Consider the following 26,729-nt stretch of genomic DNA (forward strand, 5'->3'; position numbering starts at 1 on the left):
TTCAAGATTGAAGGTCGAACCAGTAGGAATCGAGGAATGTATCGTCATCAAATCTGAGATCCCCGAAAAGGTCTTCCGAAAAAGGCATTTCAGCTCCCATTTCCACTCGCCCTTGTGGCATCCCCTCAGTAGTCTGGTGCTGACTTAGCCGTCTATTCATCAATGCATCTCCATGTTGTTCTGGGGACAAGCCGTCAACGACTATCATCTCGTAATGGGGACGAATGCTCACCTGACACCGTGGCCAAGCACTTAGACCTGATCGTCGAAATGCTTCGAGAACACCTCTCTGCTACAATGTTATATGATTTCAGATGATTGAAGCAAGCAAAAAACTTCTGCCAAGACTCATCTATGGCTCGTTTGGTGACAGCATTAACAATCGGGGGCGATAGCTCGGCCAGAAGAATCACAGACCCTGCCGTGAATGTGTCTAGTGATAATAGACAGTCAGCATGCATCGGGTGATCAGGCTTCAAATTTTTGCGAGCTTACAAAACAAATTGTAGAACCAAACACTGGACAGCTCAGTTGTACAGGTTTGATGCACCAAATCAACGAGATCCATGGCCGCCATAGCGCAGTAAACCGAGCAGTCCAGGCTATACTTCGCGTATATTCCCCTGTGATGGTCACCTTGATGATTTTCAGGCGATTTGTTGTCCCGGAGCATCTGCGACAAGACCGGCCGGTAAAGCAAAAGCTTCAGATAGGAGAACCTATCTCCAAAATCAGTCTTATGCACGAAACCAACTCAGTGAAAAAAAAATTGACCTTGCTTTAAGTAAAAGCCTTTCTCTTGGGAAGCTCTCATTTCCCACATTTTGTATCGGCGCGTCCCATTTCAGTGCATCTGGGAGGCCGTCTGTAAAGTTCTGCAATTCGGCATCGATTTCAGCAATGGTCCGAATATCTGGAACACTTCGCGTTTTCCAGTGATCCTCAGTTCTTTCAGGCTCTATCAGTGCCGCATTATCATAGAGAGTCAAAAGGATCCTTCGAAGTATCTCATGTAGCTTCAATGTTTCCACAAACCAGGAAACAAGAGAGAAAACACCAGGTGACTGCCGGGAACTAGGATCGTCCACCATGAGATAATGATCATCAATCGCCTCGGGTCTCGGAGTGACTGGCTTCTGAGAAATCATCACCGGGCGCCCAAGGATTGTACTCGCTGCCCTGTGTTGGCAATTCATTAGTGGGCAGTATTGCACCTCGTAGAATATACTTACAGATCAAGCATCACGCATCCATGCCAAACCCTCCTTCTGATTTGGATTTCGGCGAACGACCGATGTCGGTCACCAACGCTTGAATGTAGCCCCAACGCTTGCGCGCTTCGACAAGCTATACCAATAACATGCCATGAACGATTTGGCGTCATAGACCCTTGCAAGTAATGCACCATCAGAAGCATTGTCTGACATAGGGCGAGATCACAAGCTTCGAGATAGTTGAGATCTAATGCTGGCTTGCACCTCTGGAAAAATACTTCAGAGGTTACTTCTCGATCTACCTGGACAATGTCAGAGAATTGGCAGCCGAGGGCAAAAACCGCATTCAGTCCAAAGTAGAATGTAGTGTGGTTGACATTCACATCGCCCAGCCCTAGGCCCTGTGAGCTAGATATTGGGCCCTCCCGGGACCATCAAGACTTGTATGCAGCCATAAAGGCAGGTTTATGTATGAATGGATAGAGGGTATGGATCTTTGTAAAGTAGCAAGCGACGAGATGATCTGCTAACGACTGTGGTGGGAGTGAGCCCATGCTGGAGCCCAATAATGGACTTTCAGGAACTGATCGCTCCCTTTGTGTCCCCTCCTCGCGACCTGTCTCTCCAGGCTTAAAATCCGGGTTCAACCTGAGCGTATTTTGTAATTGTTGTATAAATCCGATGGCAGATGAGTTGCCAAAGTATTCTATACCCGTGCTATAATCTCCCTTGGGAGACCGAGATACTAGGCCCATGGCAGTCACGCCGGAGCTGTGATCATCGAGCGCCGATGTTGGGGCAGACTCTATGAGACTCCCAGGGGCTCGTGAGACCATAGCCAGGTTTTCAAACAGGTTCTGCTCACCCTTATTTTCGAGGAACACATGATTTCTATTCTCGTATAAGCATCATTTATAAATGTCAATATGTACGGATCATTGAGTATACCTATTCATTGGTTGCTCGAAGACGTCTACATAAGCGCAGTGTTCCCGCCGACGCTTGCAAGTCCCGCAATTTGGACGCACTCCATCGCATTTGATTTTTTGCTTGCGACAGGGTCTACAAGCCTGAGTGACTCTTCGATGTAGGTGGACTGGCTGCGAAGCAGTTGTTCTTGTAAATTGTGGTTTGTTATCTGGCTGACTGCCTAGCTTACCATGAGAATGAGAGCAGTAATGCTTCTGGTTCTACTATCAGAAGCAGCTCAGGGCTGAAGAATAATAGGTGAAAGAACCACCCGTGTTATGTTGATTCATAAACTGGGTTAGTGTAGCGCCGCTGGTTCCGGTCAACAACGCCAGCGGAATTTGCCACTTCTCCCCGCTTTTCGCAATCGCCCAGATTGGGCCTCTTTCTACATACTAGGTAATGCACTATCTACGTGTATACTCAAGAAGTGTGCATTATACTGATCTCATTCTCGCGTAATTCACCGGGTGATTATTCCATACTCTATAAACAGTCATGCTCGATCTGGTATTTGCGAGATTTGAAAGCAATGTGATGGAGAAGGTCTATGGCTGCAAACCACTAGACCAAGGATGTCAGGGAGGGGGGAGGGGGAAGGACAAGGTATGTACATTTCATGAATGCATGCTGGGGGAATAACCACAAGAGAGTGTAAATCTTGAGGGAAACTGGGGAGAAGGGTGGAAACAATTGTGGTAGTAGTGACAAGTTGCAAAAGGAAAACAAAAATAAAAAATTTAAGGGAAAAGAAGAACCAAAAAAAAAGAACAGGGCTCGATACCATCTTCCTCCCCAGTATCCCACCCATATTGTACCATGCTTGATTTTGTCACTGAGACTGCTGTATGCCAATGCGAAGAATGCACCGGGCTCTCTCGAGCTGGCCAATCACCATCCTAGGGGCGGAGGAAATGAGGTCAAATGGTAACAAGACGTATATACCATCGAGGACGGGACGCTGGAATCCTGTTGACCAGACGGTGACCCCATTGCCGAACAATCCAAAACGAAAAAGAGATAGAAAACAGCCAGTCCCATCGACGTGGGCAGCACGCTAGATGAATATGACAACATGGATGATGGAAGTGATCACGCCACCTTCCGCGTAATAAAAAAAAGCCGTGAGATCCGTTGAACGCCACCCAAAAAGAACCCGACCAACACAACATGCAGGTTTCAGCAGAGATAACTCCCAAGGGTGGACCCAGGTAATGCTCGCAGCTGAAGAAGAACGCATGGACAAGCAGGCAATGAGAAAATATGCGGAGAATCAAGGGAAGCAGAATTTACTTCATTTATGGCGATGCCCAACCACCGGCCACCTCGACCCACTCTGCAAGACAACTGCCTTGCTTGCCTTCAACATCGACGATGTCAGTGTCACAGCGACACCGGCAGCCGACGCCGTTCTCCTTGACCGGGTCGGGTGTGGCCCAGTACTCGTCTTCTTCAATCCGCTTCTTCTCATCCTCAGTGGTCTTTTCAAGGTAGGGTTCACGGGGAAGCTGCCTCGCTGGGGCATTGGCCGGGCAATGCTGAATGGTGGTGTGCCGGTAACCGAAATCACGGAAGTAATGGATGTCGGCTGGGGATAATAAAACACCAGCGGCAAGGGAATGAATAGGGGCATCACCCCACCGCTCCATCCAGAAACCACCACTCCGATCCATCAGGTTGAAGAAGTCTTCGTATTCCTTGCTTCGGAACCAATCCAAGCGTGCAATCTCGAAGTTACTCCAGAAGTGACACATGTTGTAGTTCTCTCCTTCCATGGCCTCGGGATCGATATCGTCGAGATTCTTATCGCCGGGCTCGGTCTGCAAGATCTCATCAGGCAGCTTCTCCTGCTTCTGCTCTGTCTCGGGAGGGACTTCCTCCTCGGCTGGCCGTTCCAAGAACATTTCCCATAGACCCTTGGACTTGATGTTGTTCTTGCGTTTGTAGGCCGATGCGTAGCGGAAGATGTTCGGGACGGTCTCGCGGAGTTCCTTGACGGCAATGGTGAAACCGTATGTTTTGTTTGCCTCAATCATTTTCTGAAAAGGATCGCTGTATGGCATGTCAGCACTACGGGGAATTGAAGACATGGTCAGGGGTGCTTACTAAGTAATATCACAGAAGTACTTGATCTCGGGCTCCAAACGCCAGTACCATTCGTATTTCATCAAGAGAGGGTGCTTATAGAAGTGCCTGTGTGATGGTCAGTATTGTCTACCATTTTCGTCCGTAATGAAGGCTTACCCTGAGTAGAATCGGCACATGTGGTGGTAACTCTCCATACCACCGTACATGATAGCTGCGTCACCTTGCTTGCGGACGCCCTCCTTGGCAACCTCATGGTCAACCCAATCAGGGAAACCCCACATGCTGTTATCGATCTTGCCGAACTCAACCGGGGCGCTGGTGTAGTTCTTCACCGTTGCCTGGAACTCCTCGTCGAAGTCTCCGTCATTGAGGAAGACGTAGGGGTAGTGGTACCAGCGGTTGAAATGCCGCTCGATGGACTTGAGCGACTGAATCACACCGTCTAGTTCCTTGTTTCTTGCGAGGACGACGAAGGCGGCGTTGGCCTTAGGGGCCTTGTAGGCATCCGGGTCGATGGGCATACAACCCGTGGCGAAAACCTTGTCATACTTTTCGCTGATTTTCCTATTACGCACACATAGGGTCAGCAGTTGATCACAAAGTGTTTGTTTATTGATGTCTCAGCGAAATCTCGGAAGGGAAAGACGAACCGAATAGAGGGCGGAGTGCCCGCTGGAATTAGGATCCCGCCGGGAGACGAGGGATGTCGGACGAATAGAAGTAGAATGAAGACAATTACAAGACATGGAAATAGTAAAACAAATCCCAGGGGTATCGAAATGGATGAGTTGCCCTTCAAGCGAATGCGCCGACGGAAGAAGGCGAAGGGGGTGGAACTCCGGCCCTTCTCACGAGGCTCATCATCTATCGGGAGACTCGGCGCGCTGGGAAGCCGCTTTGTGATGCGTTGAATGAAGCTCATGAGTGCGATTATGAGGCACGCGTCGAAAACTCAGTGTTTAATCGGATCCCCAGCTAGAAAATTGATCGGACCCCAGTTGCGATCAGGGATGGGTTTCCCGAGCGAATCGATAGAGGGAAGGAGAATCCGGAGCACGATACCCAAATGAGTAACTACCAGATCTCAGACGACAAAAACGAGTGGCCGGAGGAATGCCTCCTTTCCTATCCCCCCAGAAGTCCTCAGTCCCAGGAGCCGGGGGTTGAGAGGGGTCAGGAGCGGGTAACGCAGATGACCTCAATAATGGCGGTGACGATAAGTGGTGGACATGAGATAGAGGATGATTTGAGCAAGTGAGGAAAAGGAGAGGAGATTTGAGGGGGGGGAATGAGGATGAAGTTGAGAAGTCTTGCCAAGCCTAGTCCAGGGAGGCGCAAGCGTTGTGGCCTCTTTTGGGAAAGGTAACTTGGCACTTTCGTTTCACACCCGAGACCGGTATTTAACCGACAGATACGTAGTGATTGACCGAAAATTGATCATTTAATTGTATGTAATTTACTGTAATCTATCTAGGTTAAATTTTGGGGCGAAAAAGGCAACTTTTTTTTGTTTTTTTCACTGTTTTCATGCTTTTACAGTTTCCGGTTCCAACCAGTAAATGGATAAATGATTGGAACGTATTAAGTCTGATTGTAATCCATATGGTGTTTAGGGCTTTTAAGGGGGCGTTTGCTAATTTCTATTTTTTTTGGGCTTAATTTTATTTCGGCCCGTGGTCATTGGCTGCCCCTGCGTTTACTTGGTGGTACTGCACGAGGTCACTTCATGTGGATTCTAGTACAGGTCGCTAATGGTTAGACGCTAAAGGGTATTTGACTAGGGAAATATTTTTTTTCCGTCGAGTTCACTAGTTATGTATTCACATACAATATATAAATTAACATTTGAAGGACGACGATCATTGGTTGGTGCAGAAGGCAGCAATCTTTCAATATAGAACTTCCAAGGTTCTATATCTACTTCCAAGCTTATTTCCATTTCATTCAGGTTTCCATACATGTAAAGCATGGGGATTGGCTATTATTTCCAGTGGCAAATCAACTCATGACCAAGGATATTCTATATCTTATACTTTACTCCTGAAAGATATTGGCAGGATTTAGCGCATGTCGATCGAGGGTCCAGTCACCCGGATACTGTGCCGTTCTATACTCTTATTTTCCGTAATAGCAGAGGCTCCATAGATATAAGATAACATTTACTAATATGTACACAGAGGATCGAAATAACAGATCCCTGATCGAAATATAAAAGCAAAGTTGTTTACTTCGTACTCCGTACCTTGCAGGGAGAACAGGGTCTGAGACTCCACTTTTCCTTCATTACCGGCGATGTGGCCTGAAGGGGGTCTGGACCCTTGCCTCAGTGTTCGTGTGCATGTTTACTCGAATGGGGTAAATTCATCAATCAAGATGCCTCGAAAGATAAATACAGATTGACAGAGAACATTGAATGGATAACAAATCAGATCATGAGAAATTTGGTAACCTGGTTAATACGCCACACTTACCACATTGAAGCATCATCCGCCCTAACTATAAAAAGGTCACTTTCTTAACATCATCTGGACAATTTTCAATTTCCAATTTCCTTCTAAACAGGTCTGCAAATCTGTAACTCCAAGCCCTGAATCAGTTTTGGCCATTTAATTGATAGGAATCGATCGTCAAGTTGCATGGTGCTCACCGCGGGGTTTGCCCCCTTTTCCCGATGTCATAGATCTAGACTTTTCCGCAACTTGACACGATAATCCCTCCCCCTATAATTCTTGTACTCTAATGCTCTAATGCTCCTTCACCACCATGAATTCGGTGCTCGCTCGTCCCTCGCTCTCCGAAGGGCTCAGCAACAGATCCCCCGCCATCCGGGTTCCTGATCATAATCTCCGCCCACCTCCGTCGCGCAGCGGCCATGTCAATCTGGACGTCTTCTCCCCGGTCAACGAGAACGGAAGCTTCGAATTCGACCGCGTAATCAAGAGTGGTCGTGTTTCCCGACGTGTCAAACACAAACATGTCTTCCGCGCCTCCTGGAAACCAGCCTACCTTGTTCTCCGCCCGAATCTACTTTCCGTCTACAAGGATGAAGAAACTACCCGTCTCCGCGTCTCCATCAACATCTCCGACGTAACCGCTGTCGCGTCGGTCAAGTCACCCCGCTCGCACCGTCAACATGTCTTTGGTGTATTCACACCCTCCAAGAACTACCGCTTCGAGGTGCTCTCCGAGCGCGACGCAGAAGACTGGATTGCCCGCATCCGCAAAGAGACCCACGCGGACGAGGACGAGGCTGCCATAGCCGCTCTCTCCAGGAACCACGGCACCCCCGCCATCCAGAAACAGCTCGTCGACGATACAACCGACCACTCCGACTTCGATGCAGCCCGTCCCAGCTCTCCCGAGGGCCGTACCTTATCCCCTGGGGCCCGATCCTCCCGCAAACCCCCTTACACCCAGGACTACTCCGGCAACGACGTCACCTCCTACTCCGAGCTCTCCGATGCCTCCCCTCCACGAAACAGCCGGCTGCGCTCAATGCCCTCAATCCATACACTCTCCGTCTCCGCGCCGGATGACAGATTCTTGTCCACATCCCTGCCGCGAGATGCAGGCCGAGCGGACCTAGGCATCCTGCGCGATCCCGAGCGGGTCATCTGCCAGGGATATCTGCAGGGGCTGCGCATTAAGGGAGCCGTGCGCCAGTGGAAACGGCTCTGGGTTGTGCTGCGGTCAAAGAATCTCGCCTTCTACAAGGATGAGCAGGAGTACTCGCCTGTCAAGATCATGTCCATGTCGCAGATTATTGATGCAGCCGAGATCGATCCCTTGTCTCGATCGAAGAAGTTCTGTTTGCAGATCATCGCCGAGGAAAAGAGCTATCGTCTTTGTGCTCCGGATGAAGAGTCCCTGGCACGCTGGCTGGGATCGTTGAAGAGTATTATTGTTGCTCGCAAGAAGCTTGAGACAACTGCCGCGGTTTAATCCCGTCGTATAGGCTGGTTCTTTCCCCACTTTTCTCTCGTTTCTCATTTCTCGTCTCTCACATATGATTCCCCTCGTTATTACTGATCTTCCCAATTCTCATCGAATTTCCAAATCACTGGTCACTTACCACCTCTCCTACCTGTTCGCTCCCCAATTTCCTCGTTCTTTTTACTTGACTTTCTTTGTTTTAGTCCATTCAATATATACCCAGGGATTTTTGTTATCAGCGTCTTTGGAAGACGGAAGGCGTTCGATCATTTCATTCACTCTATCGGCGAGGATATCTACCTTGGCGCTCTTTACTTGAAATTTATTTCGTGATTGATTTCTCCGCTGTAATGCGCTGCACATATTGACCTTTCAAATCATGAAACAATAATCGGTATTACTCAAGATTTGTCTATTTTCAAATGGTTCAGTGCTGGTATCACATCACGTTAGGGATGCTCCGGACATCTCAAATTGTGTTTGGAGATGAATAAAATTCCACCGCTTCACTACGACTCAGGTACCTTCATTTTTTGTGGGTTCGTTCTAGGAAACTATATGTACTTTAGCAAATTACAAAGTCGAAATCAGAATGATCTATTAGGAAACTTGAATCCACTGCTATCTATATTGAAACTAGCACCATATGGCAGAGCATAAATACACGCAATGGTTGGCCCGAAAAATGGAACATTATGATCAGCAAACGCTCGCAATAAGACCAACGCTACCCAAATCACAATTCTAGTGACACCATAGTCATCGAACCTCCTCATTAGGAATACTCTCATACTCTCCAGAGGATGACCTCCCTCCATCTGCAGGAGCTGCTTCGTCCAGTGTCTTGCTTTCGTGATTGACCACCAAGAATGATAGAAAAACGATTGTCGCACCGACCCAGTATAATGCACTTGCATACTGTCCTTGCAGAACAATCTGTCCAACCAATGATAGGGGAATGGTCAGACTAAGACCGACGGTGACCACAAGTGGCGTGGTAAGGAGCATGGCATAGGCCCAGGCGATGTCAGAGACGAAAGAAGCGACCGAATTGACCTGAAAATAGGTTAGTTATGAACTCAAAAATCAAAAGACTCCGCTAGGTAACCATACCAGAATGATCGTCCAGACCCGCCTTGTTTCCGGAAATGAAAACAACTCTACACCGGTCCAGTGGAGGATGAAGAACCCGGGCCACATGAAAATAAGGTTGAAGAAACCAACAAGGCCGAAGAAAAGTGACATGTTCACGCGCGACTCGTCGCCGACTTGCTTCTTCATCACGATCGTGTACACGCCGTACATGATTGAGCTGAAGGCTGCCATGGCATCGCCGAGTGCGATCTCAGCAGGCGTCTTGTGAGGGAACGTACCCGATCCATCCTCTCCCGTGGCAATTGCTGGATTGGTGTCTGGCTTTGAGAGGTCCACACGCGAGATCAGGATGATACCGATGAGAGAAGCGAGAACACCAAGGGCTTTCCGGACCGTGAACTTTTCAACGCGTAGACAGGCTCCGAATACCAGTGTCCAGACACCTACGCAACATTAATACAATTCCTAAAAAGCCCCCCGACTCAGACATATGGAAATTCTCACCGCTTGTCGAAGTCAAAATGGTAGTACTTCCAACAGTCGTATATTGAAGACATGCCATAGCGAAATAGTTCGCAGTGAACTGTATCAAATTAGCGACTGCTCGAATCTATCTTTGGGAAACAGCGACAAACATACCCAGAGCAGACAAAACTGAAAGCTAAGCTTCGCAGTCGCCTTCAATCCCAGCTTCTCATCTTCGCCCTGTCCCTTCGGCAAGTATCGCGCACCGTCATAGTCCCCACTGCCCCGGGCCTCATCGTCAATCGACACGCGTCGCAAGACCCGCGCCTCGTCTGCAGTTTCGGTCTCAACAGAGTCCATATATCGCAGCCAGCTCCAGAACGAGTCAACCTGCCCAAGCTTGTTGGTGCGCCATAGACCGAATGTTCGACTAATCAGGACACCGAAAAGTGGCATTGTAAAGAGCGAGGTGTTGATATATGTTACGAAGAAAGGCTTCGGGTAGGTCTTATCGGCGAAGATGGTCTACATAATGGAGTGGAGTCAGCAAATGTAAATTGGGCAGGGTGGGTGAGTTGTGGGGGTTTTGCGCGATGCGGTGCAGTAATGCATAGGGAACGTACACTTCCTAGGAAATTCGAAGTTGTCCATAGTACCACCACGAGCAGAAGGAGACTGATACCGAGAGTCCGTCTCGCCATTCCTATTCTCGTGGGCTGCGCATCTGGATTGGACATGACTGTCAATTCTGGGGTTATGGGGCTCGTGACCGAGACGATGGCCGAGTTCGGCCGTCGCAGGGCTTATAGTGATGCGGTTAAGTCCCGGGCGCGATGTTTAAGCGAGGGCAACGGGTCATAGGCATCTGTGGCACTTCGGGATTTGAGATAAGGGTGACTGGGGACAGACACGCTCCGGAGGAAAGCCCAGGATCCTCAGACGGTGTGCGCGTGAGAGGAGATGCCAAGCAGTGTGCGGACTAAGATCGGCGATAAGGGTAGTCCTATCAGCATTCAGGGCCCGCATGATTATGTATCTCTTACTCCACAGGTAGCATTACCACATTTACTCAAACACTGTCAGAAGGTTATTTTTGAATTGTTTTTCTCGTTTGTGAAAAGTCGGATATGAACAACATGAAAAGGGCCTGAGATCAATATATTGACTGGGAAACGAAGAGAACGCGCTGATTATTCGCAGGACACCAGGAAATTATGAACCAAAGGTGCCAAGACTTAACACCAACACATCCAGGAGAAGAGAGAGAATCTACACGGAGACGAATCCAGAAAGCAATCCGTTGATCTCTGCAGGCGAAAAACTCAACGGTAGATGGAAACCACCAATAACATTCATCTTGAACTCCAAACAAAAGAATAGAGGGAGATAGAAAAAAGAAACCGCTTAAACGTCATGAGTATCAGGGAGTATCAGGTTAGGGTATCAACAGGCACAGCCGTCACGCTCATTGTCCAAATGGATGTTGATAGGGTCGCTGAATTCACCACTGAACTCCTCGGCCTCTTCTTGTGCGAGGGCACTTCGGGCAATGACTGCAAACGTGGATGATTAGTGGGGATATTTCTTTATATTGTGGGCGGGGTCTTACCTTCAAAGGCCTGCTCGACGTTCACCGCCTCTTTGGCACTGGTCTCAAAGTAGGGAATGTTTTCCTTGGATTGGCAGAAGGTCATTGCTCGTTTCGAAGAGATCATACGCTTGTTCTCCTCCACATCGATCTTGTTACCGATAACCACCTGAATAGTAATGTCAGTATTGGGTCCACCATGCAGTCGTCACGCGGCCAACACGGAGAATCTGTCAGACCCGCATCGGAGGACCGGAAAACTCACGAAAGGGAAGTTCTCGGGATCCCGTGGACTAGCCTGGATCAAGAACTCGTCCCGCCAGCTATCAAGAGCTTCAAAACTCTTGGAGTTATTCACATCGTAAACCAAAACGCAGCAATCAGCACCTCTGTAGAAGGCGACACCTAAAGACTGGAACCGTTCTTGACCGGCAGTGTCCCAAATCTAAAGAGAGCGAATTAGTTGTCAGGCTTGGATGGTTTTGCCAGTACGATTGTCGAGGTTAGCTTTACCTGCATCGTCACCAGTCGGTCATCGACCAGTACTTCCTTGGTCAGAAAGTCGGCTCCGATAGTGGCCTTGTAGCTTCCACTGAATTTCTTGTTGACCTAATCATTGGCGAGGGTGAGAATGTCAGCTATGATAAAGCGGGAGGTTGGTCGCGGCTGAGGCGCCACAAGCTTGAGCACGGAAGAGAACGCACATATTGGTTCATCAAACTGGTTTTTCCAACACCACTATCACCAAGGATAATCACCTAATGCAACAAATTCCGTCGTTAATATTAAGGGTGGCCGAAAAGGGCCATGTTGGGCCGAGACGGAGCTGGTGCGGAGATCGTACCTTGAGGAGGACCTTCTTTCGTGACGCCATGGTAGCGGATGTCTGAACCCCACGGGAACGGGGGGAGGGTAAGGCACGAATAAAGATTATTGGAGGTACCCTTGGAAAAGATAGGCAAGATTAACTACCTGAAAAGGTGGGGAGGCGAAAAGAAGGTAGACGAAAGTAGCTGGAGAGTTGGAGTTAGGTTGCAGCGGGATCCGCTGATGCACAAGGCCGGGCGGTCGAGGGGGGCAGTAGCAATCCTGATAGCAGATAGCAACCCCGACATCATCGCACCCGAACACATTCCTCGCTTGTCGATCGCTTCCCCACAGCGAATGGCCCATTGGAGGGAGGAGTATTTGGCTGCGTTGGCCGTACGGGATCAGAGAGAAAAGGCCAACGTCGCACTCTATGAGGCCTGTTCGTGCTTCTTGTGAAGCTTTACGCATACATCTACTGATATACAGTCTTCGGTCTTAGATACTCACCTCGCTGATCGCACCGCCACGCTTACAACCCCCATAGGCGCAGCTGCCAGTCCTGCAGTAGATCAGTCGTCGATCCACAAAGAAACGCAGCGCACTGTTCCTTTGGGTGCGACAGCCAAGAAAGGAACGACTGAGACGGGGGTCTCGCCAACGGAGCTTTTGAATGCTGCTCGTGCAGACTTATCGGAGGCACAGCGTTTTCGATCAGAGTTGCAGGACAAACTGAATCGAGTGACGGCTGAAGTGGAGAAACTTCGCAAGAAAAACACCCAGGACGCTCGCCGAATCAACGTATTAGAAAGCGAGAGGCTGCAGTTAAATTCGCGACTCAAAGACAGGGATGAGGAGTTACGAGGCAAAGCCAAACTGCTAGAGGTAAGGAGTTACTTGTGGACTACCCATCTAAGCAGCTTGAAGCTCCTGCTCACATAATTAACCATGACAGGACTTCCAAGATGAGATGGCGACCTTGAATCTCCAACTAAACATGGCCGACCAAAAGTCAAATAAGCTTCAGCATGAGAATCAGGAGTTGGTTGACCGCTGGATGGCTAGAATGGGTCAAGAGGCAGACGCTATGAACGATGCGTCCAAGTTTTCATAGAATTTCTCCTAGGCCCAGATGTCTTTGGGAGCTGCATAGCGGCGCATGAATTGTCTATTGACCATATAAACAGGACGGTACCACTTGCTATGCAAGATAAGCTGGATCAGACTGCCTTTATATACAAGTCGAAAATGGTATCGTACACATAGAAGAAAATATGTCCAAGAAGCAGAACAGATAATGTACAGAACCAAACCAATCACAATTTACACGAGTTCAAACGATAAAAGCCTGTCAATCTCCCGAAGACGAGAAACTGGCTGTTTGTTTTTATGATTTTTGTGTGTTTTTGCCTCATAAAGTGCCGTCCGCAAAAGCTTTGAGCCGAGAACTGTCTTTGGTGGCAATGAAGTATGTACCGCCGACATCGGTCCAGCTTACACTGTTGGACCAGTAGTTCTTTTGCTGGACTTTAAGAAGGTTGATTGGAGAGTTGAGGTTTCGAGACTGGATCTTGTGGCCGGCAGGGACAAAAGATTTGAGCGAGACAATCTGGCAACCTTCTTTCATATCAAGAAAATGATTGATAAGCTCATTGTTGAGTTGCGGTGTGAAGGCTTGGTTGTTGATGAGAATCACATCGGCGCGCTTGAGCACGTTGATGATACTCTCCTGCTCCAAGAAGTCACCTCGAACAAGATGAGTCTTGCCTGGTGCAATGCCCCAGAGCCGGCAGCGAGCCTTGAACTCGGACTGCTGCAACTCTGCTAGATCACAGGCGTTGTTCATCATCTCGCAACCCCAGCTCTCACAACCAATCTCGAGCGCCGCTTGGAGAACAACGTTACCGACGCCGGATCCCAAGTCAACAAATACTTGGCCGGACTTTAACTTGGTCTCTTTAAAAATGTTGCTGATAAAGCGGGGGAGAAGTTCGCCGTAAACATTATCAGTGCCATTCTCATATTGTCTGAGAGATTCGACTCGAGGAGACACTGTGCGTGCATAGGTTTGGTTGAGAATCCGCTCTACCCAGGGCAAACCAATGCGCTGGGTTGCGTTCAAGTGCTTTGCGATACTGCCGTTGATTCTTAATCGTTCAATTGCCTTGTTGTAGTCATCCACGGCCTCGCGGAATTGGGCTTCCGATGATACAGCCAAAGCTCTGCGCAACCGCCGTCTGATACCAGTGGTTTCATCGTTGAACTCTGCCGCTCCTTCTTCGGGTATATAGTTATCGGAGACCGTCTCGATTACCTGAATGATATCGTCAATCGGCCGGAACTCATCGTTATCGCGTGGTACCATGCAGTCGAATCTGTGGGGAAAGGACTCATTAGTTTTCTATATTGGCGCAGGGTAAAAGAAGACTCGAGGCACCCACCTTTCTTTTTGCGAAGCACTCGGGTATTGCAAGAGAATCTCTGCAGGCTTGCCTTGGCCCCCAAACGCCGGCTTGAACTTCCCGGCCTTCTGGCCCGAGGTTATATCAGTTCCATGACACATCTTGAACGGACGCGCTCCTTCCTCTGAAAATGCCTTCACCGAGCGAATCCTCCTCTCGGGATCTGGCTCTGCACTGGCGCTCGTCCGCGCGCGCTTGCGCACCTCGAAGGAGGTATCGCTATCGCTGACATCGTCGTCACTTGAAAGCCGTTGCTCGGGAGTCGGTCGTTTCCGAGCACGAGTAGGCGTGTTAAGTCGTTTAGAGGGGCGGGCGTCTGTGTCACTCGAGACCGACCGGGCTTTGAACGCGGACGCCTTATGGCTCCGCTCCGATGAAGAAGGGAAGCGAGGTGAGCCGTTGACGGGAGTTTGGGTGGCAGATTTCGCTTTCGTGGCAGGTCGTGTCTGAACAACTTTGCGTACTTGGGTTTTCTGCGGTTGTAGGGTAAAGCCCCCCGCTCCTTTTTGGAGATGGTCGAAAAAGCCCATCAGGTGGGATGCAGGTAGGTAAGGATGTACTTATGAACAAGAGAAATGCAACAAAGGGCTAATGCATGCACTGATATGACATGAGGAATATGCAGGGCGTTAAAATATATAATCAAATTCACTCCAGATTTCCCACGGGAGTATTGGAGAGTTGGGAAGAGAAAGTTAAGTTTTTAGGTAGAAAGTAATCGATAAGCATAAGCGCCACTCATGGAAACCACCGCCGCGGGTCTTGGGTCTTGGCGTCTACTACGCTTAACCCACGTTTTACCACGTTTACACTCTGGAACTAAGAATGCACGAGGACTGCTACCATGATAGGAAAATTACTAGTAAGCTACAATGAATATTAGAATTCGGGTATCGTGGATAACAGTCCCACTCATGATATGCACTATGAACAAATTATTTACGCCTTCTTTTTCGCCAGTCTCTTTTGTGCCCGAATATCCTTCTTCATGCGCGAATCCACAATCTTGTACCTTCCCTTGACACCCTTGGGACGGCCAGAGATACCACGGTTGGCACCACGAGCCACAACAAGCTTGACCTCCTGCTTCGGCTTCTTCTTGGTAGCCTTGCTCATCAGCTTGGAGATAGACTGCGCCTTGTCACGCTCACTAAGAGCCTCATCATCGGCCAGAAGAGCGGACTTCTTGCGCAACTTCTCCAGTCTTTGTGCAGCCTTGAACTTCTTGCGGCCCTTAGCCTCCATCACCTTCTTGATTGGACGAGCATTGATAGCACGCAGCTTCTCCTTGATAGCAGCGGCAGCGGCCTTGGTGATCGGCCGTTGGATCTTGCTGTGCTTGCCCTCGTCGTCAAGGAACCATTCGGGGAGACCGTCCACATCGCGGAACGAGAAACGGTTGAAACCATCGTCAACAATGTCAGTGGACCTCTTCTCGCCGGTGGCCATCATTTGAGCCAAAGCCATGGCTTCGGCAGTAATAATATCGATATCTGTAGTTCTAGTGTTAGCCGCAAACTCCACAAAATCATTGAGTGTAGAGTGATAGACATACCCAGCTGGCCGTTGGCTTTCCGAGGCTCTTCAAAGTGGTCAGGCTCGTCGTCTGAGTCAACCCACTCGGAAGATTGCTTCTTTGGTTCTTTCTTGTTCTTGTTCTTTTGCTTGGAAACAGGGATTTCTTCGTCGGTCTCGCTGTCCTCCTCTGCATCCTCCATAGCTTCGTCTTCATCTTCCTCCTCATCCTCCTCTTCCTCGTCAACACCCTGGAAGATATCTTGATCAAAGAAAAGAGCCGCATTATTTGACATACTGCTTGCCCGTGAGGCACTAGGAACGGCAGTCATGGATTCTTCCTCTTCGTTGTCAGAGCCGTCGCTCTTGTTGTCGTCGGAGAAGCCATCCCATTCATCGGTCTCGTATGCTTTGCGCGCCTTCTTTGCACGCAGTTTCGAATCCTTGTCCTCCATGCGCTCTTGGTATTGGTCGTACATCGCATCAAGGTCTCTCTCCAAGATGTCACCATCGTCGTCACTCTCTTCCTCTTCAGAAGACTCATCCTCGCTCTCGCTTTCAGCGGGGAGATCACGGGCGTGCACGACAGCATCTCTTGCACCGGCCTTGTCCACACGGCGGAGAGTAAATGTGGTGTCTGTACCTCCAGGTCCTTGTTGTTCCATACCGATCTCCATGGGGGTTGTCATGTGCATCTGAAGGCGGACAATCTCCTTTCGCTTCTTTTCATTCTCCTTGCGCCGTTCTTTCTTGTCACGCGTAGACTCCTTCTTTCGCATGCGTTGCAACTCTTCCTGGATCGCCAATTCTTCGTCCATGGGAGCGACCTCTGCAACTTCTTCACCCTCATCTTCCTCTCCCTGCGCCTTCTTCTTGACAACAAGTCCGAACTTCTCGCGAAGTTTCAGACGCCACTTAAGAATATTGCGGAATTCCTTTTTCCCTAGAACCTTCAAGTCCTCACAGCATTTTCGGATCTCATCTGTGGTATCCTCGAGTCGGTTCACAGTCGCCATTGCGACATCTCCACCCTCTGGCTCTTCAAAGCTGAGTTTGTTGTAGGAACCTAAGATGGCGATGGGATCTGTGGTGTTGATGAAGTCGGTCACTGGAATCTCCTTGAATTGGGTGTAGTTGCCCTCCTCATAACCTTCACGTCTACGCTTCTTCACTTCGGGATTGAAGACCTTGGCCTCGTTGTTCGGGGTCGGGTCAGAGAGTTCCGCAAATACATGCTTAGGGTCGAGGAATTTCGGATCGATGCGCTTGGGGGCCTTGTATCCGCGGCAGACGACGAAAATTTCGGCGGAGACGTTACGAGACGATGGGGGCTTGGTTGCCTCGACCGATGTGAATAGTTGCTTGAACACCCACAGAAGAGGGTTGTAGTCTTTGGATCGGAAAACCTTGGTGACAAACGTTCCGCCTTCAATCAAGAAATCTGTAGCCAGTTTCAATGACTCCAGTACGAGCTCAGCCTGGGAGAAAGCATCCTGAACCCAAGCTGTTCCGACATTGGGAGCACCGTCGTGAAGAACGGTGTCTGCCTTCCATGTTTTGAGGTGGGATCGAATTGTAGCGCGACACTTGTCGGTGGTAATATCGCTCTGGAAGCTGATGACTCGCGGGATCGTTTTGATGGGGGCAAGATCGACACCGACGATAATACTCTGGGCAGGCATGCATTCTGCGGCAACTTGACACCAACCCTGCCACAATTGTTAGACATGAAGCCATTGAACAATCTCCGCAAATGGGTACTTACACCAGGCGCAGCACAAAGATCGATCAAGACCTTACTCTTCTCCAAGAATCCATACTTCTTGTTCAATTGCACCAGCTTGAAAGCAGCACGAGATCGGTAGCCCTTCTCCTTTGCCAGGCGATACCACTTATCCAAACGACCTTTTCCGTGCTTGAAGCAGAGTTAATATTATTCGTTCAAAGAGCGACTGGAGGAACACAAACCTTTTTTTGGATAGCCATATTTAAGCAATGGGCGGTCTTTTCAAAGACCTAACTGCCCTGAATGCAAAGTAATGAGGCAAAAAAATGACAGAGGTTGTATACTTTGTTCCCCAGCGGTCGGTGGAGAAGAAAAAAATTATTGTCGACTTATCTCAGACCGCCTTTGATTAGTACTGGCGCCTGAGGCACCAAGGCATTAAACCCAGGCACCCACGTCCAACATGTGACGTGATACCAGATGCCCTGGCTTGTGGCGCTTGTTATACTAGACCAAATCTTGAAAGAGCTCGTGTTCTGTTCATCTTGAATTTACCTGATGACACCATTTCCACCTCCATGACGCCCAAGGGATCGCGCAAACGAGCGAGGCCCAGCCCTTCTGGCGCGGACTCACCGTCCCCCGCATCACCCAGCAACGCTGGCAGAGACAGCTCGGACTCCCAGTCTCAAGGACGTTCAGTGAGTCCAAATATTTAGCATATTGAAGGTTTTTGCTCGCTTATCTTACCATGTGTTATTTTCACCTCAGAGTTGGTACCCTGGATCCTGGTCGACTGCTTCACGAGTGTCCAAGGCGGCTCCAGTTACCGAGGTTGCCCGTGAGAGCATCTCGGTCGCTCAGAACGTTGCCTCCAGCCTCGCTGAATCCTCAACCTCCTTCTTTGACTCTGCAAAACGAAACCGAGCGCCCTCTTTTCAACTAATTAAGAAAGCTGGTGCATCCACACGTTCGCTCCCTGCCAGCGTGACTACAACTAGAGTCAATATTACCTCAGATGGGTCAGCTTCAACAACAGCCCTAGACAACCTTGAGGATACACCAGCGACAGAAACACCAGACACAAATAAGGAGTCACATTCTCCTAATCCTGCAAACCCTCAGGAGAAGGCAGCCGAAGGACAACAGCCGACTATTGACGCCAGTCCGGATCCCAATACATCGCATGCAGGAAATGCAGTTGAGCAACCCACGGGATGGTTTTCGTGGATTTACCCAACTGGGATCTCACCGAAAGAAACAGTGAGCGTCTCCGAATCAACAGATCAGACTGAGAGACCCACAGACAGTGCCCAGAGTGTAAACAAAGCCGACATTGAGATTAATACATCAGACTCGGGTGAACAACGGGAACAGCCGGAACAAGAGCAGAATTATCGGTCAGCTGAGACAGATACAACGACTGATACTACTTCAATTGCACAGAAACGCTCTTGGTTGCAGATGTGGTACGGTTCCTCGGCAAGTAAGCAAGAAGAGCAGTCAACAGTAGAATCGAACAGCCTCCACCCCACAGAATCAGATCCATCCACAACCAAGGACGTGGACATGTCATCAAAGAATCCCGCGGAAGAGGATGGAGAAGCAGCTGGTCTGCTACAACCTCCGACCGGAACCACAAAATCTTCAGGATGGTCATTCTGGTCAAAAGATCCACCGAAAGATGCCACACCTGGAACGCCGCAGGAAGTGGAGGCAGTTGGGGCATCCATAGCACAGGATTGTCCATCTCAATCAACGGCGCTTGAGCTTGACCCTGAAGCAAATGTGAAGATCACAAAAAAGGGCAGCTTGAAGATAAAACCGCCTAACGATAGTCGTTTGAAGGATGGGGCTGTATCTACAATCGAGGCGACATCCATCTTCACACCGCCCGTAGAGTCCCGACCCATGGATTCCAATGCTTCGAAGCAATTGCAAAACATTCTGCCAAACCAAGTACTACCTCGTTTTGAAGAAACCTACAGCCTGGAAGAATCGCCTTCTCTTTTCCAGTCACTTGGCCGATTTCTACACTACAGCAAAGGCCCCGAGCACAACCATGTGTCTCGTGTTAAAGAACCCCTTCGGATCAAACGTTCATTGGCCATTGGTGTCCATGGCTATTTCCCTGCCCCGCTAATCCGGAGCGTACTTGGGCAACCTACAGGGACATCCATTCGATTTTCCAACATGGCAGCAGAATCAATTCGGAAATGGACCGCAGACCATGGATACTCATGTGAAGTTGAAAAGATCGCATTAGAGGGCGAAGGTCGCATTACAGAGCGGGTGGACTTGTTATGGAAATTGCTCTTGAATTGGATGGAGGAGATTCGGAAAGCCGATTTCATCATGGTTGCATGTCACAGCCAGGGTGTACCAGTATCGATTATGCTCGTCGCAAAGCTGATATCTTTCGGGTGTGTGAATGCTTCTCGGGTAGGCATATGCGCTATGGCCGGTGTGAATATGGGCCCCTTTTCCTCTTATCGATCTCGCTGGATAAGTGGTTCTGCCGGTGAACTGTTTGACTTTGAACAGCCTTCTAGCAAAGTATCCAAGGACTATGAAGCTGCATTGCGATGTGCACTTGACTTTGGGGTGCGAATCTCTTATGTTGGAAGCATTGACGATCAACTCGTCTCTCTAGAGGTATGTGAGCTATGTCTGAAGCTACTTTTCGGTTTGCACTAATGATAGTTTCCAGTCTTCGTTGTTTTCCCCAATTGCTCATCCATACATTTACCGGTCCGTTTTTGTGGATGGCAGGGTGCATGCACCAAGCTTGTAAGCACTCATCTAATAAGTCCTCATCGCCGTAGATGTTAACACCGCCAGTGTCTCTCACCTTGTCGGCTTCGCCCTGAAACTCCGAAACCTTGGCATTCCAGATCACGGTCTGATCCGCGAACTGAGTACCCCCCTTGCTGGCAGTCTTTATACCGGCGATGGTCATTCTCGCTTATACGACGACGAAGCCGTATACTACATGGCCATTCAGTTTGCATTGGAAACATCCACAGCCCCAGATGCCACACTGAAAATCAAGCGGTCCAACCCTTCTACAGCCTCAAATCCGTACATCCTCCCGTTTGCGATGCGCGGCCTTCTCGAAGAAGAGCACGTGCGTCGTGAGATGCAGGAGGAGACGATGGAACTTTTACGTCAGTTTGATGACTGGAAGCCGTCGAGCAAGGTTTTGAAAGATGTTAAATTTAGGCTGGAGGGTATTCGTTCGAAGCTGTAGATCTCGGTTTCTCCTTTGGGGGGCTTTGGTCTGGCCCTCTACCCACCCCGTCCTTGGGCTACTTTTAATTCCAAGGTGACTTTGGTACCGTTCTAGCGATGGATTAGAGGAAATATATGGTGTTTGCATATTTCAACATTTGAAGGTTACATATTGGAGCTTAACTTTGCCTTACAAGAACATAAATCATGTATAGATCCTCCTATCATTCGTGTACCCGGTATTCATCCTTGAAGCCATTGCGGTCTACTATAATAAATGTGCGTAGAAGTGAATATATAGATATGTATATGTATCCAAAAACACCCGTTGAAAAAGGGTATGCTTCTCGCTATGGGGAGAATATTAAAGGAAGGGGAGAGTATGTTGCAGGATGCACGAATCGAAGAATCGCTGATGATATGACATGTGCTGTGCATTGCTTCAAGATCAAGAAAAAAATTGATGATTCAAATGACCGTGCCAGGAAACGCCGTTTGATATGCACCTTGAATTTCATCTGGTAACGTTAGCAACATATCGAAAAGTCCATTAAAATGAAGAGCAGCTTACCTCTCATCCCATCCAACGCTTCAAAAGCCAATGAGTAATTGGAAACAGCCCTAATAATCCGCTCCAATCCTTGGCGCAGTTCCTCAACCAACCTATCGGTCGAACCACCTGAAATTTCATTTTCCACTTCCGGGGACAGCTGGTTCGCCACGCGAGCCTTGTAGAAGATCATGAACATGGCGTAACTGCTCTGCATCAGACAGCATGCGAAAGACGGCATAGTCCGAGGGAGAGAATGGCTTTGATGCGGTTGTTGATGTGTTTCAGAGAGTGGTTGCGGGTACGGTAAAGATTCGAACATGCGTGAGATGACGAGAGCAGCGTGAAAACAGACCTTTGCAGAGTGTTGTGTGCTGTAGGGGAACCCTGGCGCGAAAGGATATTGTGGGTACTGCGGGATGTAGGGGTGAATGTCGGATGAGGTGGAGGAGTCCGAAGGGGTCATGTATTCGGCCGAGGAGGCTCGCTGGAATTGGTCTAGGTTGCTGCATGAGCAGGAGACGCTGTTGATTCCGGTACTCGAGGATTTTGGAGTGACAACTTGAGCTGCATTGGCAGCGTTGGCGGCTGTTAGATCGCAGTGCCGTTTCACAAAGATTGGAATATCTGAGAAGGCACGGAATCGATGGGTTTTGATTTGGGCACTAGACAGTTTGATTCTGGACATTGTTCGTATACTTCGTGCGGTAATTGTTTCGCGGCAGTCACCGAAGTCCGGCTCATGAGATGCGATTGGAAGTATGTCGATTTGTGCGAGCACAGAATTTGTCCAGGAGTCAAGTTGTTGCATCCGTTCGAACATGTAGTGAAGGCCCGACTGCGATGCAAGTGACTTGTTTAGATCGGCAATGAACTGAGTCGCTGATACCAGCACTTGTTGGGCTTGTATCAAGATTGACCATCCCTCGGCATCAGAAGAAAATCGAGGATATGGGGTTGTAAACTGAGGGTCATTAATGACAAGAGTAGGAGGCTGCTTTGCGATTAGATATGTTCATAGCTCGAGGTGACAGCACTCACTGTTGTGCTAACAATGGAGCCTTGGATGACACAGTAGTAGGTCATCCACCATGCTCTTCGACGGGCCTCAGAAAACTCGTCCTCATCCATATAGTCATGGAGTGACTTGTCCAAGGCTAGAGCTAATGCCTGGCCAGCCCGATATCTCATCTTTAGCAGATTTCCTCTCTGAGAATACTCATACACGGAAAGAATTAGTAAAGCCAGAAGAGTTTCCAAATCCTCCGGTGTGCTGGAATGGAGCCTTTCTCGGTTGATCAAAGGCCGTGGGGTTGATAGGGCCTGACCAGGGTCTGTTGATGACAGATCAAGATCACACTCCGTTTCTATGGCCGAATTGGCCAACTGCGCGAACGTATGGGCGTATGTCCTGCGCTGCAGAAGCGATGCAGGGGACGATGGATCAGGATCATTAGGGTGTGGAATCAATGCCAACACTGCCGAAATAGCAAGGCTCAGAGGAGACCGAGGCCGGTACATAATAAGAGGTTCTGATGATGGGCCAGAGCAAGAGAACGGGCGCTGCAGAGGGCGGTCCCGAAATTGAGGTGCCACTCGTGGTGGAAGGATGGGAAAATAGGTATGGATGAAGTCATAGTAGGCGTTTAATCTGTAAACTCGATCAGAAGCCCTTCTACGCGCTCCACGTGGACAGAATGAACGCACATTTCAGGTTCACTTCCGTAAGCTCGTATGTAGCACTGCGCGCCGGTCAATGACGATGGCATAGGTTCCAAGGGAACATGAGTGGGATCCGATTCGCCGGCATAGTAGCCTTGAAACATGGGAGACACTTGCTGAGGGAAGTCTAGATGCCGTAATCCTGCGCCCGGCAGCGAGAGCACATCGATTTGTGTAAACATCCCCGGCGCTGTTTGAGACATTAATACCACGGCAAAGCATACGATTCGGCCGTAAACATACGCTCTTCGAACTCAGAGATGGCAGCATACTGGGCATCATCCTGTTGAGCCTCGCCCTCAGGCGACTGAGAAGGCCTTTGCTTCTTCGTGCGAGGCCCACCCCGTTTGCTCGGTAGATAGGAGCATTTTCGGCCTTTGTTGAGACACTAAGACAGTATGAGTACAATGTATGCGAGCGGTCCCCAATTCATGCAGGGAAAGAAAATATAGAAAAAGCCTAGTGAAACAGACTTGTCACTAGGTTATTTCCAGGTGGAAACCTACATTGGAACACGGCTCTTGACCACCGCATCGGGTTCGCGAAGCGCGGCTGGAGTCGGGAATTAGTGAAATCTGTGCATCGGCTAGGGTCCGGGGCGTTACACACCAAGGCAAACAAGCTACCTTGACGGGCGGTTTGGCGAACTTCTTGCGAATCGGCCGAAGTGCCGTCGACACAAGCCCGCTCTCATTCTGAAAAGCGTCGACCATGGCGAATCACACGGCCGGGATGGCATGGGGCGATACTCCGCAATCCCCGCCCTCGTGGTTCTTTCGCTCTTTTTCTTTTCTTACTATCTCGGGGTCTGTAGGTCCTCGGGGTTTGCTCTTCCACACACCAAGGTTCTTAAACCGTCGGGCGGACCAAATTGCGCATTTTTGTTGTGGGAATCTGGACAGGTGAAGAAGTGATTTCTATGATATAGAAACGGGTGCGCTGATTGCTTGATCTTTTTGGATCCAAATCCCGAGCCGTGGAGATTCGGGATTTGCTTGCGTCCACAATTTGTCACGATCGAAACTCTCAAACATTGAAGATGAAGGGAACATGGAGGATGGAAGTGAGTATGACAGACTCGAAGAATCCATGGAAATTAATCGATCTGGCTTTTTCCCCCTGAAACAGGAGACATATGCCCAGCTGGTGACCGTAAGTGGCGTGCACGACTGGCCGATGTCGGTCACATGATCCACAAGATCCCCGATTTGGAGATTCAATTGCATTCATGTTGTATCATATCAGATCAGATCGATCAGAGTATTCGTACCAATTGCCTGCTCGAGATGAATCTCGGTTAAATAGTTCATCCATTCAATCAAGTGGAATCCAAGGGGAAGGATTTCAAAGAAACATGCTATACCAAGTAGAGAGCTACTCCTTCAGCTACGGCATCGGGTTCAAAGGGTCCACGGGTGTACAGGCTCTATTGATGGTACTTCATATTCTGCACTATATCCGCGATCCTGCGACATATTCTAGATTGGATAAACTAGCCCTTTCCAATAGACGAGAGCTTGATGCCCGTCACATACCGTACACTATCCCAAACACTATCCGGAACATTGACTGGTAGTTTACGTCCCTTTAATTGTTGATCAATCAACCACATTCCCACGACAAATTCATCTTTTGTCAAAAGTCCGATTTTCTGATGATCTACAAGGGTCCACACTTGTTCCAGCACCGCGGATGGCAGACGGCTGCGGGACCAGATCTCCCGCACCACAAGGTTCAACACCATCTCCGAGGGTGGAGGCCATTTCTCGGTCCCACTCAGCTTGAGTTCAGGTGGAATGAGTAGCCCCTTATTGGAGGCCCAAACACCTTCGTAGCGCTTGCGCTCCTTTTCCGTCACTTCCCGTCGCCATCGTTTTCGATCTCCTTCGTGGTGCTTGTGGGGGTGTTTATGGAGAAGATGCTTTTTATGTCGCCGGTTAGGGTCGGCTTCGCCGTCCTTGGGTATGCCGCGTAGAGTCATAGGCATACCTTTTGGTGGACTTGGAGTTCTTGATAGGTCACTCTTGGGCGAATGTGTCAATGCGAGAAGCGACCGAGCCCGACGTCGGCGTGGGGGCGGAGGGGGAGCCTTTGGCATGGGGGAGGCGCGAGCGGATGCTAGGGAAGAGGCGACAATGGCATTGGATAGAGCCTCCTCATTCATCACACCTGTTTCATCTTGGCCACTGGAGCTGCTGTTGTGTGATAAACCCGATATCGATACCATGCTTGGTGTCGGTCGTAACGGGCTCGGTGTATGAAGCGTTTTTGGTATTGAAGCCCGAGAAGAGGCCGTAGATCGCGAGGGAAGTGGGGGGATTTTTGGCTTCACTTCATCTGGAAGTACTATAGATATTCGAGAGGAGACGGAGGGTTGAGGACTTGTTGCCTGGCTGCGCACAGTGCCAGTGTGAGATCGGACGGACGGAGGCCGTCCATTGCTAGGATCTTGGTCGATGGCATTATTGATCATTCGATCTACCGAATTATCAGCCGGGAGGGTTGGCCGAACTGGAAGAGGAGAGCGTAGCTCATGACGAACTGGTGTCGACCGCGGTTGTGGTTGAGGTTGTTGGGATTGTGCTCTGCTCGCACTGCGGACGGCACCAATTCGGGCAGCATCGATTGGCGGCTCCTGTTTTCGCCCCGGGGATTTTTCTGCCGCGAGACGGGCAGCCGCTAAATGTGCAGCGACTTTTTCTGGGCCTGGACTTCGTGCTGGTGACTTCGGAGCTGGCGATCTCGATAATGAGGGTGTTCGTGATCGTCCCTGGGTGCTCGGGAAGGTCGGGGGAGCAAGGGAGTTACTCCCAAACCTTTCAATCTTGTCCTTCACAGACCCGATTTCTGGGCCCTCAGACTCATCTCTCTGAGTCTCATGACGATTCATTCGGCTGGCGAAGACAGCTGCAGTGGCAGCGGACGATTGGAATTTCACATTGGATGGTGGGCGGGATTGTTGAAAGGCGATCGCTGCACCTAATCGTGCCGAGTCATTCTTTCGGAAAGCCGGAGCCAACCGCTGGTCGTTCATGGAATCGATCTCCACTCAGAGTTTGGAGAATTCAGGGTCTAAGTTCTCAGATTTGCTGATATCGCTCTAAGTTAAATTTCGTCCAGCAAAAAAAAGAAAACATAATGACGCTGACGGCCCACTTTTTCGATATGGCGACCGTGCACTTCCAGCCACCTGTCTTTCGGGCTTATATTGGAACTGGATGAGAGACTACGGAGTCCTCCGTGTGACAGTGATCTCCATACACTATACACATGAAACTCATGGAATACTCGCAACATATGCATTTCTTCAGGGGAATGGTGTCCCTGTTCCTGAGTAACGGTCCGCTGATCATCAAGCCAAGCT

General features: G+C 49.4%; 11 protein-coding genes across 11 annotated transcripts; 3 read left to right on the top strand and 8 right to left on the bottom strand.

The window, feature by feature from the left end:
* Window positions 1-252: 252 nt before the first annotated feature.
* Window positions 253-1,417, bottom strand: N7520_011230 (fungal specific transcription factor domain-containing protein; the record flags this gene model as incomplete). The annotated part of the gene is made up of 5 exons (XM_057145163.1): window positions 253-289; window positions 349-433; window positions 496-719; window positions 775-1,179; window positions 1,233-1,417. 5 exons carry the CDS (start codon window positions 1,415-1,417, stop codon window positions 253-255), a joined length of 936 nt encoding a protein of 311 aa, XP_056990917.1.
* A 2,064-nt stretch (window positions 1,418-3,481) lies between these two features.
* Window positions 3,482-5,193, bottom strand: N7520_011231 (glycosyltransferase family 15 protein; the record flags this gene model as incomplete). The annotated part of the gene is made up of 4 exons (XM_057145164.1): window positions 3,482-4,235; window positions 4,290-4,376; window positions 4,428-4,835; window positions 4,922-5,193. The coding sequence occupies 4 exons, from the start codon at window positions 5,191-5,193 to the stop codon at window positions 3,482-3,484; spliced, it is 1,521 nt and encodes a 506-aa protein (XP_056990918.1).
* A 1,841-nt stretch (window positions 5,194-7,034) lies between these two features.
* On the top strand, window positions 7,035-8,213 carry N7520_011232 (PH domain-containing protein; the record flags this gene model as incomplete). The annotated part of the gene is made up of 1 exon (XM_057145165.1): window positions 7,035-8,213. One exon carries the CDS (start codon window positions 7,035-7,037, stop codon window positions 8,211-8,213), a length of 1,179 nt encoding a protein of 392 aa, XP_056990919.1.
* A 750-nt stretch (window positions 8,214-8,963) lies between these two features.
* Window positions 8,964-10,501, bottom strand: N7520_011233 (DMT family transporter; the record flags this gene model as incomplete). Its single annotated transcript, XM_057145166.1, has 5 exons — window positions 8,964-9,260; window positions 9,318-9,742; window positions 9,804-9,882; window positions 9,939-10,289; window positions 10,388-10,501. 5 exons carry the CDS (start codon window positions 10,499-10,501, stop codon window positions 8,964-8,966), a joined length of 1,266 nt encoding a protein of 421 aa, XP_056990920.1.
* A 706-nt stretch (window positions 10,502-11,207) lies between these two features.
* rab7 (Rab family GTPase YPT7) lies at window positions 11,208-12,226 on the bottom strand (the record flags this gene model as incomplete). The annotated part of the gene is made up of 6 exons (XM_057145167.1): window positions 11,208-11,317; window positions 11,374-11,521; window positions 11,618-11,797; window positions 11,866-11,961; window positions 12,057-12,110; window positions 12,197-12,226. The coding sequence occupies 6 exons, from the start codon at window positions 12,224-12,226 to the stop codon at window positions 11,208-11,210; spliced, it is 618 nt and encodes a 205-aa protein (XP_056990921.1).
* Window positions 12,227-12,516: 290 nt separating this feature from the next.
* On the top strand, window positions 12,517-13,273 carry N7520_011235 (ATG16 family protein; the record flags this gene model as incomplete). The annotated part of the gene is made up of 3 exons (XM_057145168.1): window positions 12,517-12,601; window positions 12,662-13,044; window positions 13,115-13,273. 3 exons carry the CDS (start codon window positions 12,517-12,519, stop codon window positions 13,271-13,273), a joined length of 627 nt encoding a protein of 208 aa, XP_056990922.1.
* A 297-nt stretch (window positions 13,274-13,570) lies between these two features.
* On the bottom strand, window positions 13,571-15,151 carry dot1 (histone methyltransferase DOT1; the record flags this gene model as incomplete). Its single annotated transcript, XM_057145169.1, has 2 exons — window positions 13,571-14,534; window positions 14,601-15,151. The coding sequence occupies 2 exons, from the start codon at window positions 15,149-15,151 to the stop codon at window positions 13,571-13,573; spliced, it is 1,515 nt and encodes a 504-aa protein (XP_056990923.1).
* A 409-nt stretch (window positions 15,152-15,560) lies between these two features.
* Window positions 15,561-18,122, bottom strand: spb1 (rRNA methyltransferase spb1; the record flags this gene model as incomplete). The annotated part of the gene is made up of 4 exons (XM_057145170.1): window positions 15,561-16,114; window positions 16,177-17,845; window positions 17,902-18,051; window positions 18,105-18,122. The coding sequence occupies 4 exons, from the start codon at window positions 18,120-18,122 to the stop codon at window positions 15,561-15,563; spliced, it is 2,391 nt and encodes a 796-aa protein (XP_056990924.1).
* A 318-nt stretch (window positions 18,123-18,440) lies between these two features.
* Window positions 18,441-21,112, top strand: N7520_011238 (uncharacterized protein; the record flags this gene model as incomplete). Its single annotated transcript, XM_057145171.1, has 4 exons — window positions 18,441-18,563; window positions 18,634-20,517; window positions 20,573-20,652; window positions 20,704-21,112. 4 exons carry the CDS (start codon window positions 18,441-18,443, stop codon window positions 21,110-21,112), a joined length of 2,496 nt encoding a protein of 831 aa, XP_056990925.1.
* A 449-nt stretch (window positions 21,113-21,561) lies between these two features.
* On the bottom strand, window positions 21,562-24,078 carry N7520_011239 (uncharacterized protein; the record flags this gene model as incomplete). The annotated part of the gene is made up of 7 exons (XM_057145172.1): window positions 21,562-21,611; window positions 21,665-22,637; window positions 22,685-23,294; window positions 23,351-23,555; window positions 23,609-23,753; window positions 23,872-23,917; window positions 23,975-24,078. 7 exons carry the CDS (start codon window positions 24,076-24,078, stop codon window positions 21,562-21,564), a joined length of 2,133 nt encoding a protein of 710 aa, XP_056990926.1.
* Window positions 24,079-24,857: 779 nt separating this feature from the next.
* irs4 lies at window positions 24,858-26,399 on the bottom strand (the record flags this gene model as incomplete). Its single annotated transcript, XM_057145173.1, has 1 exon — window positions 24,858-26,399. The coding sequence occupies one exon, from the start codon at window positions 26,397-26,399 to the stop codon at window positions 24,858-24,860; it is 1,542 nt and encodes a 513-aa protein (XP_056990927.1).
* Window positions 26,400-26,729: the final 330 nt, after the last annotated feature.

Source organism: Penicillium odoratum, assembly GCF_028828045.1.
Source record: "Penicillium odoratum strain IBT 22623 chromosome Unknown utg000008l_segment0_segment0, whole genome shotgun sequence".
NCBI classification, from domain to species: Eukaryota; Fungi; Ascomycota; class Eurotiomycetes; order Eurotiales; family Aspergillaceae; genus Penicillium; species Penicillium odoratum.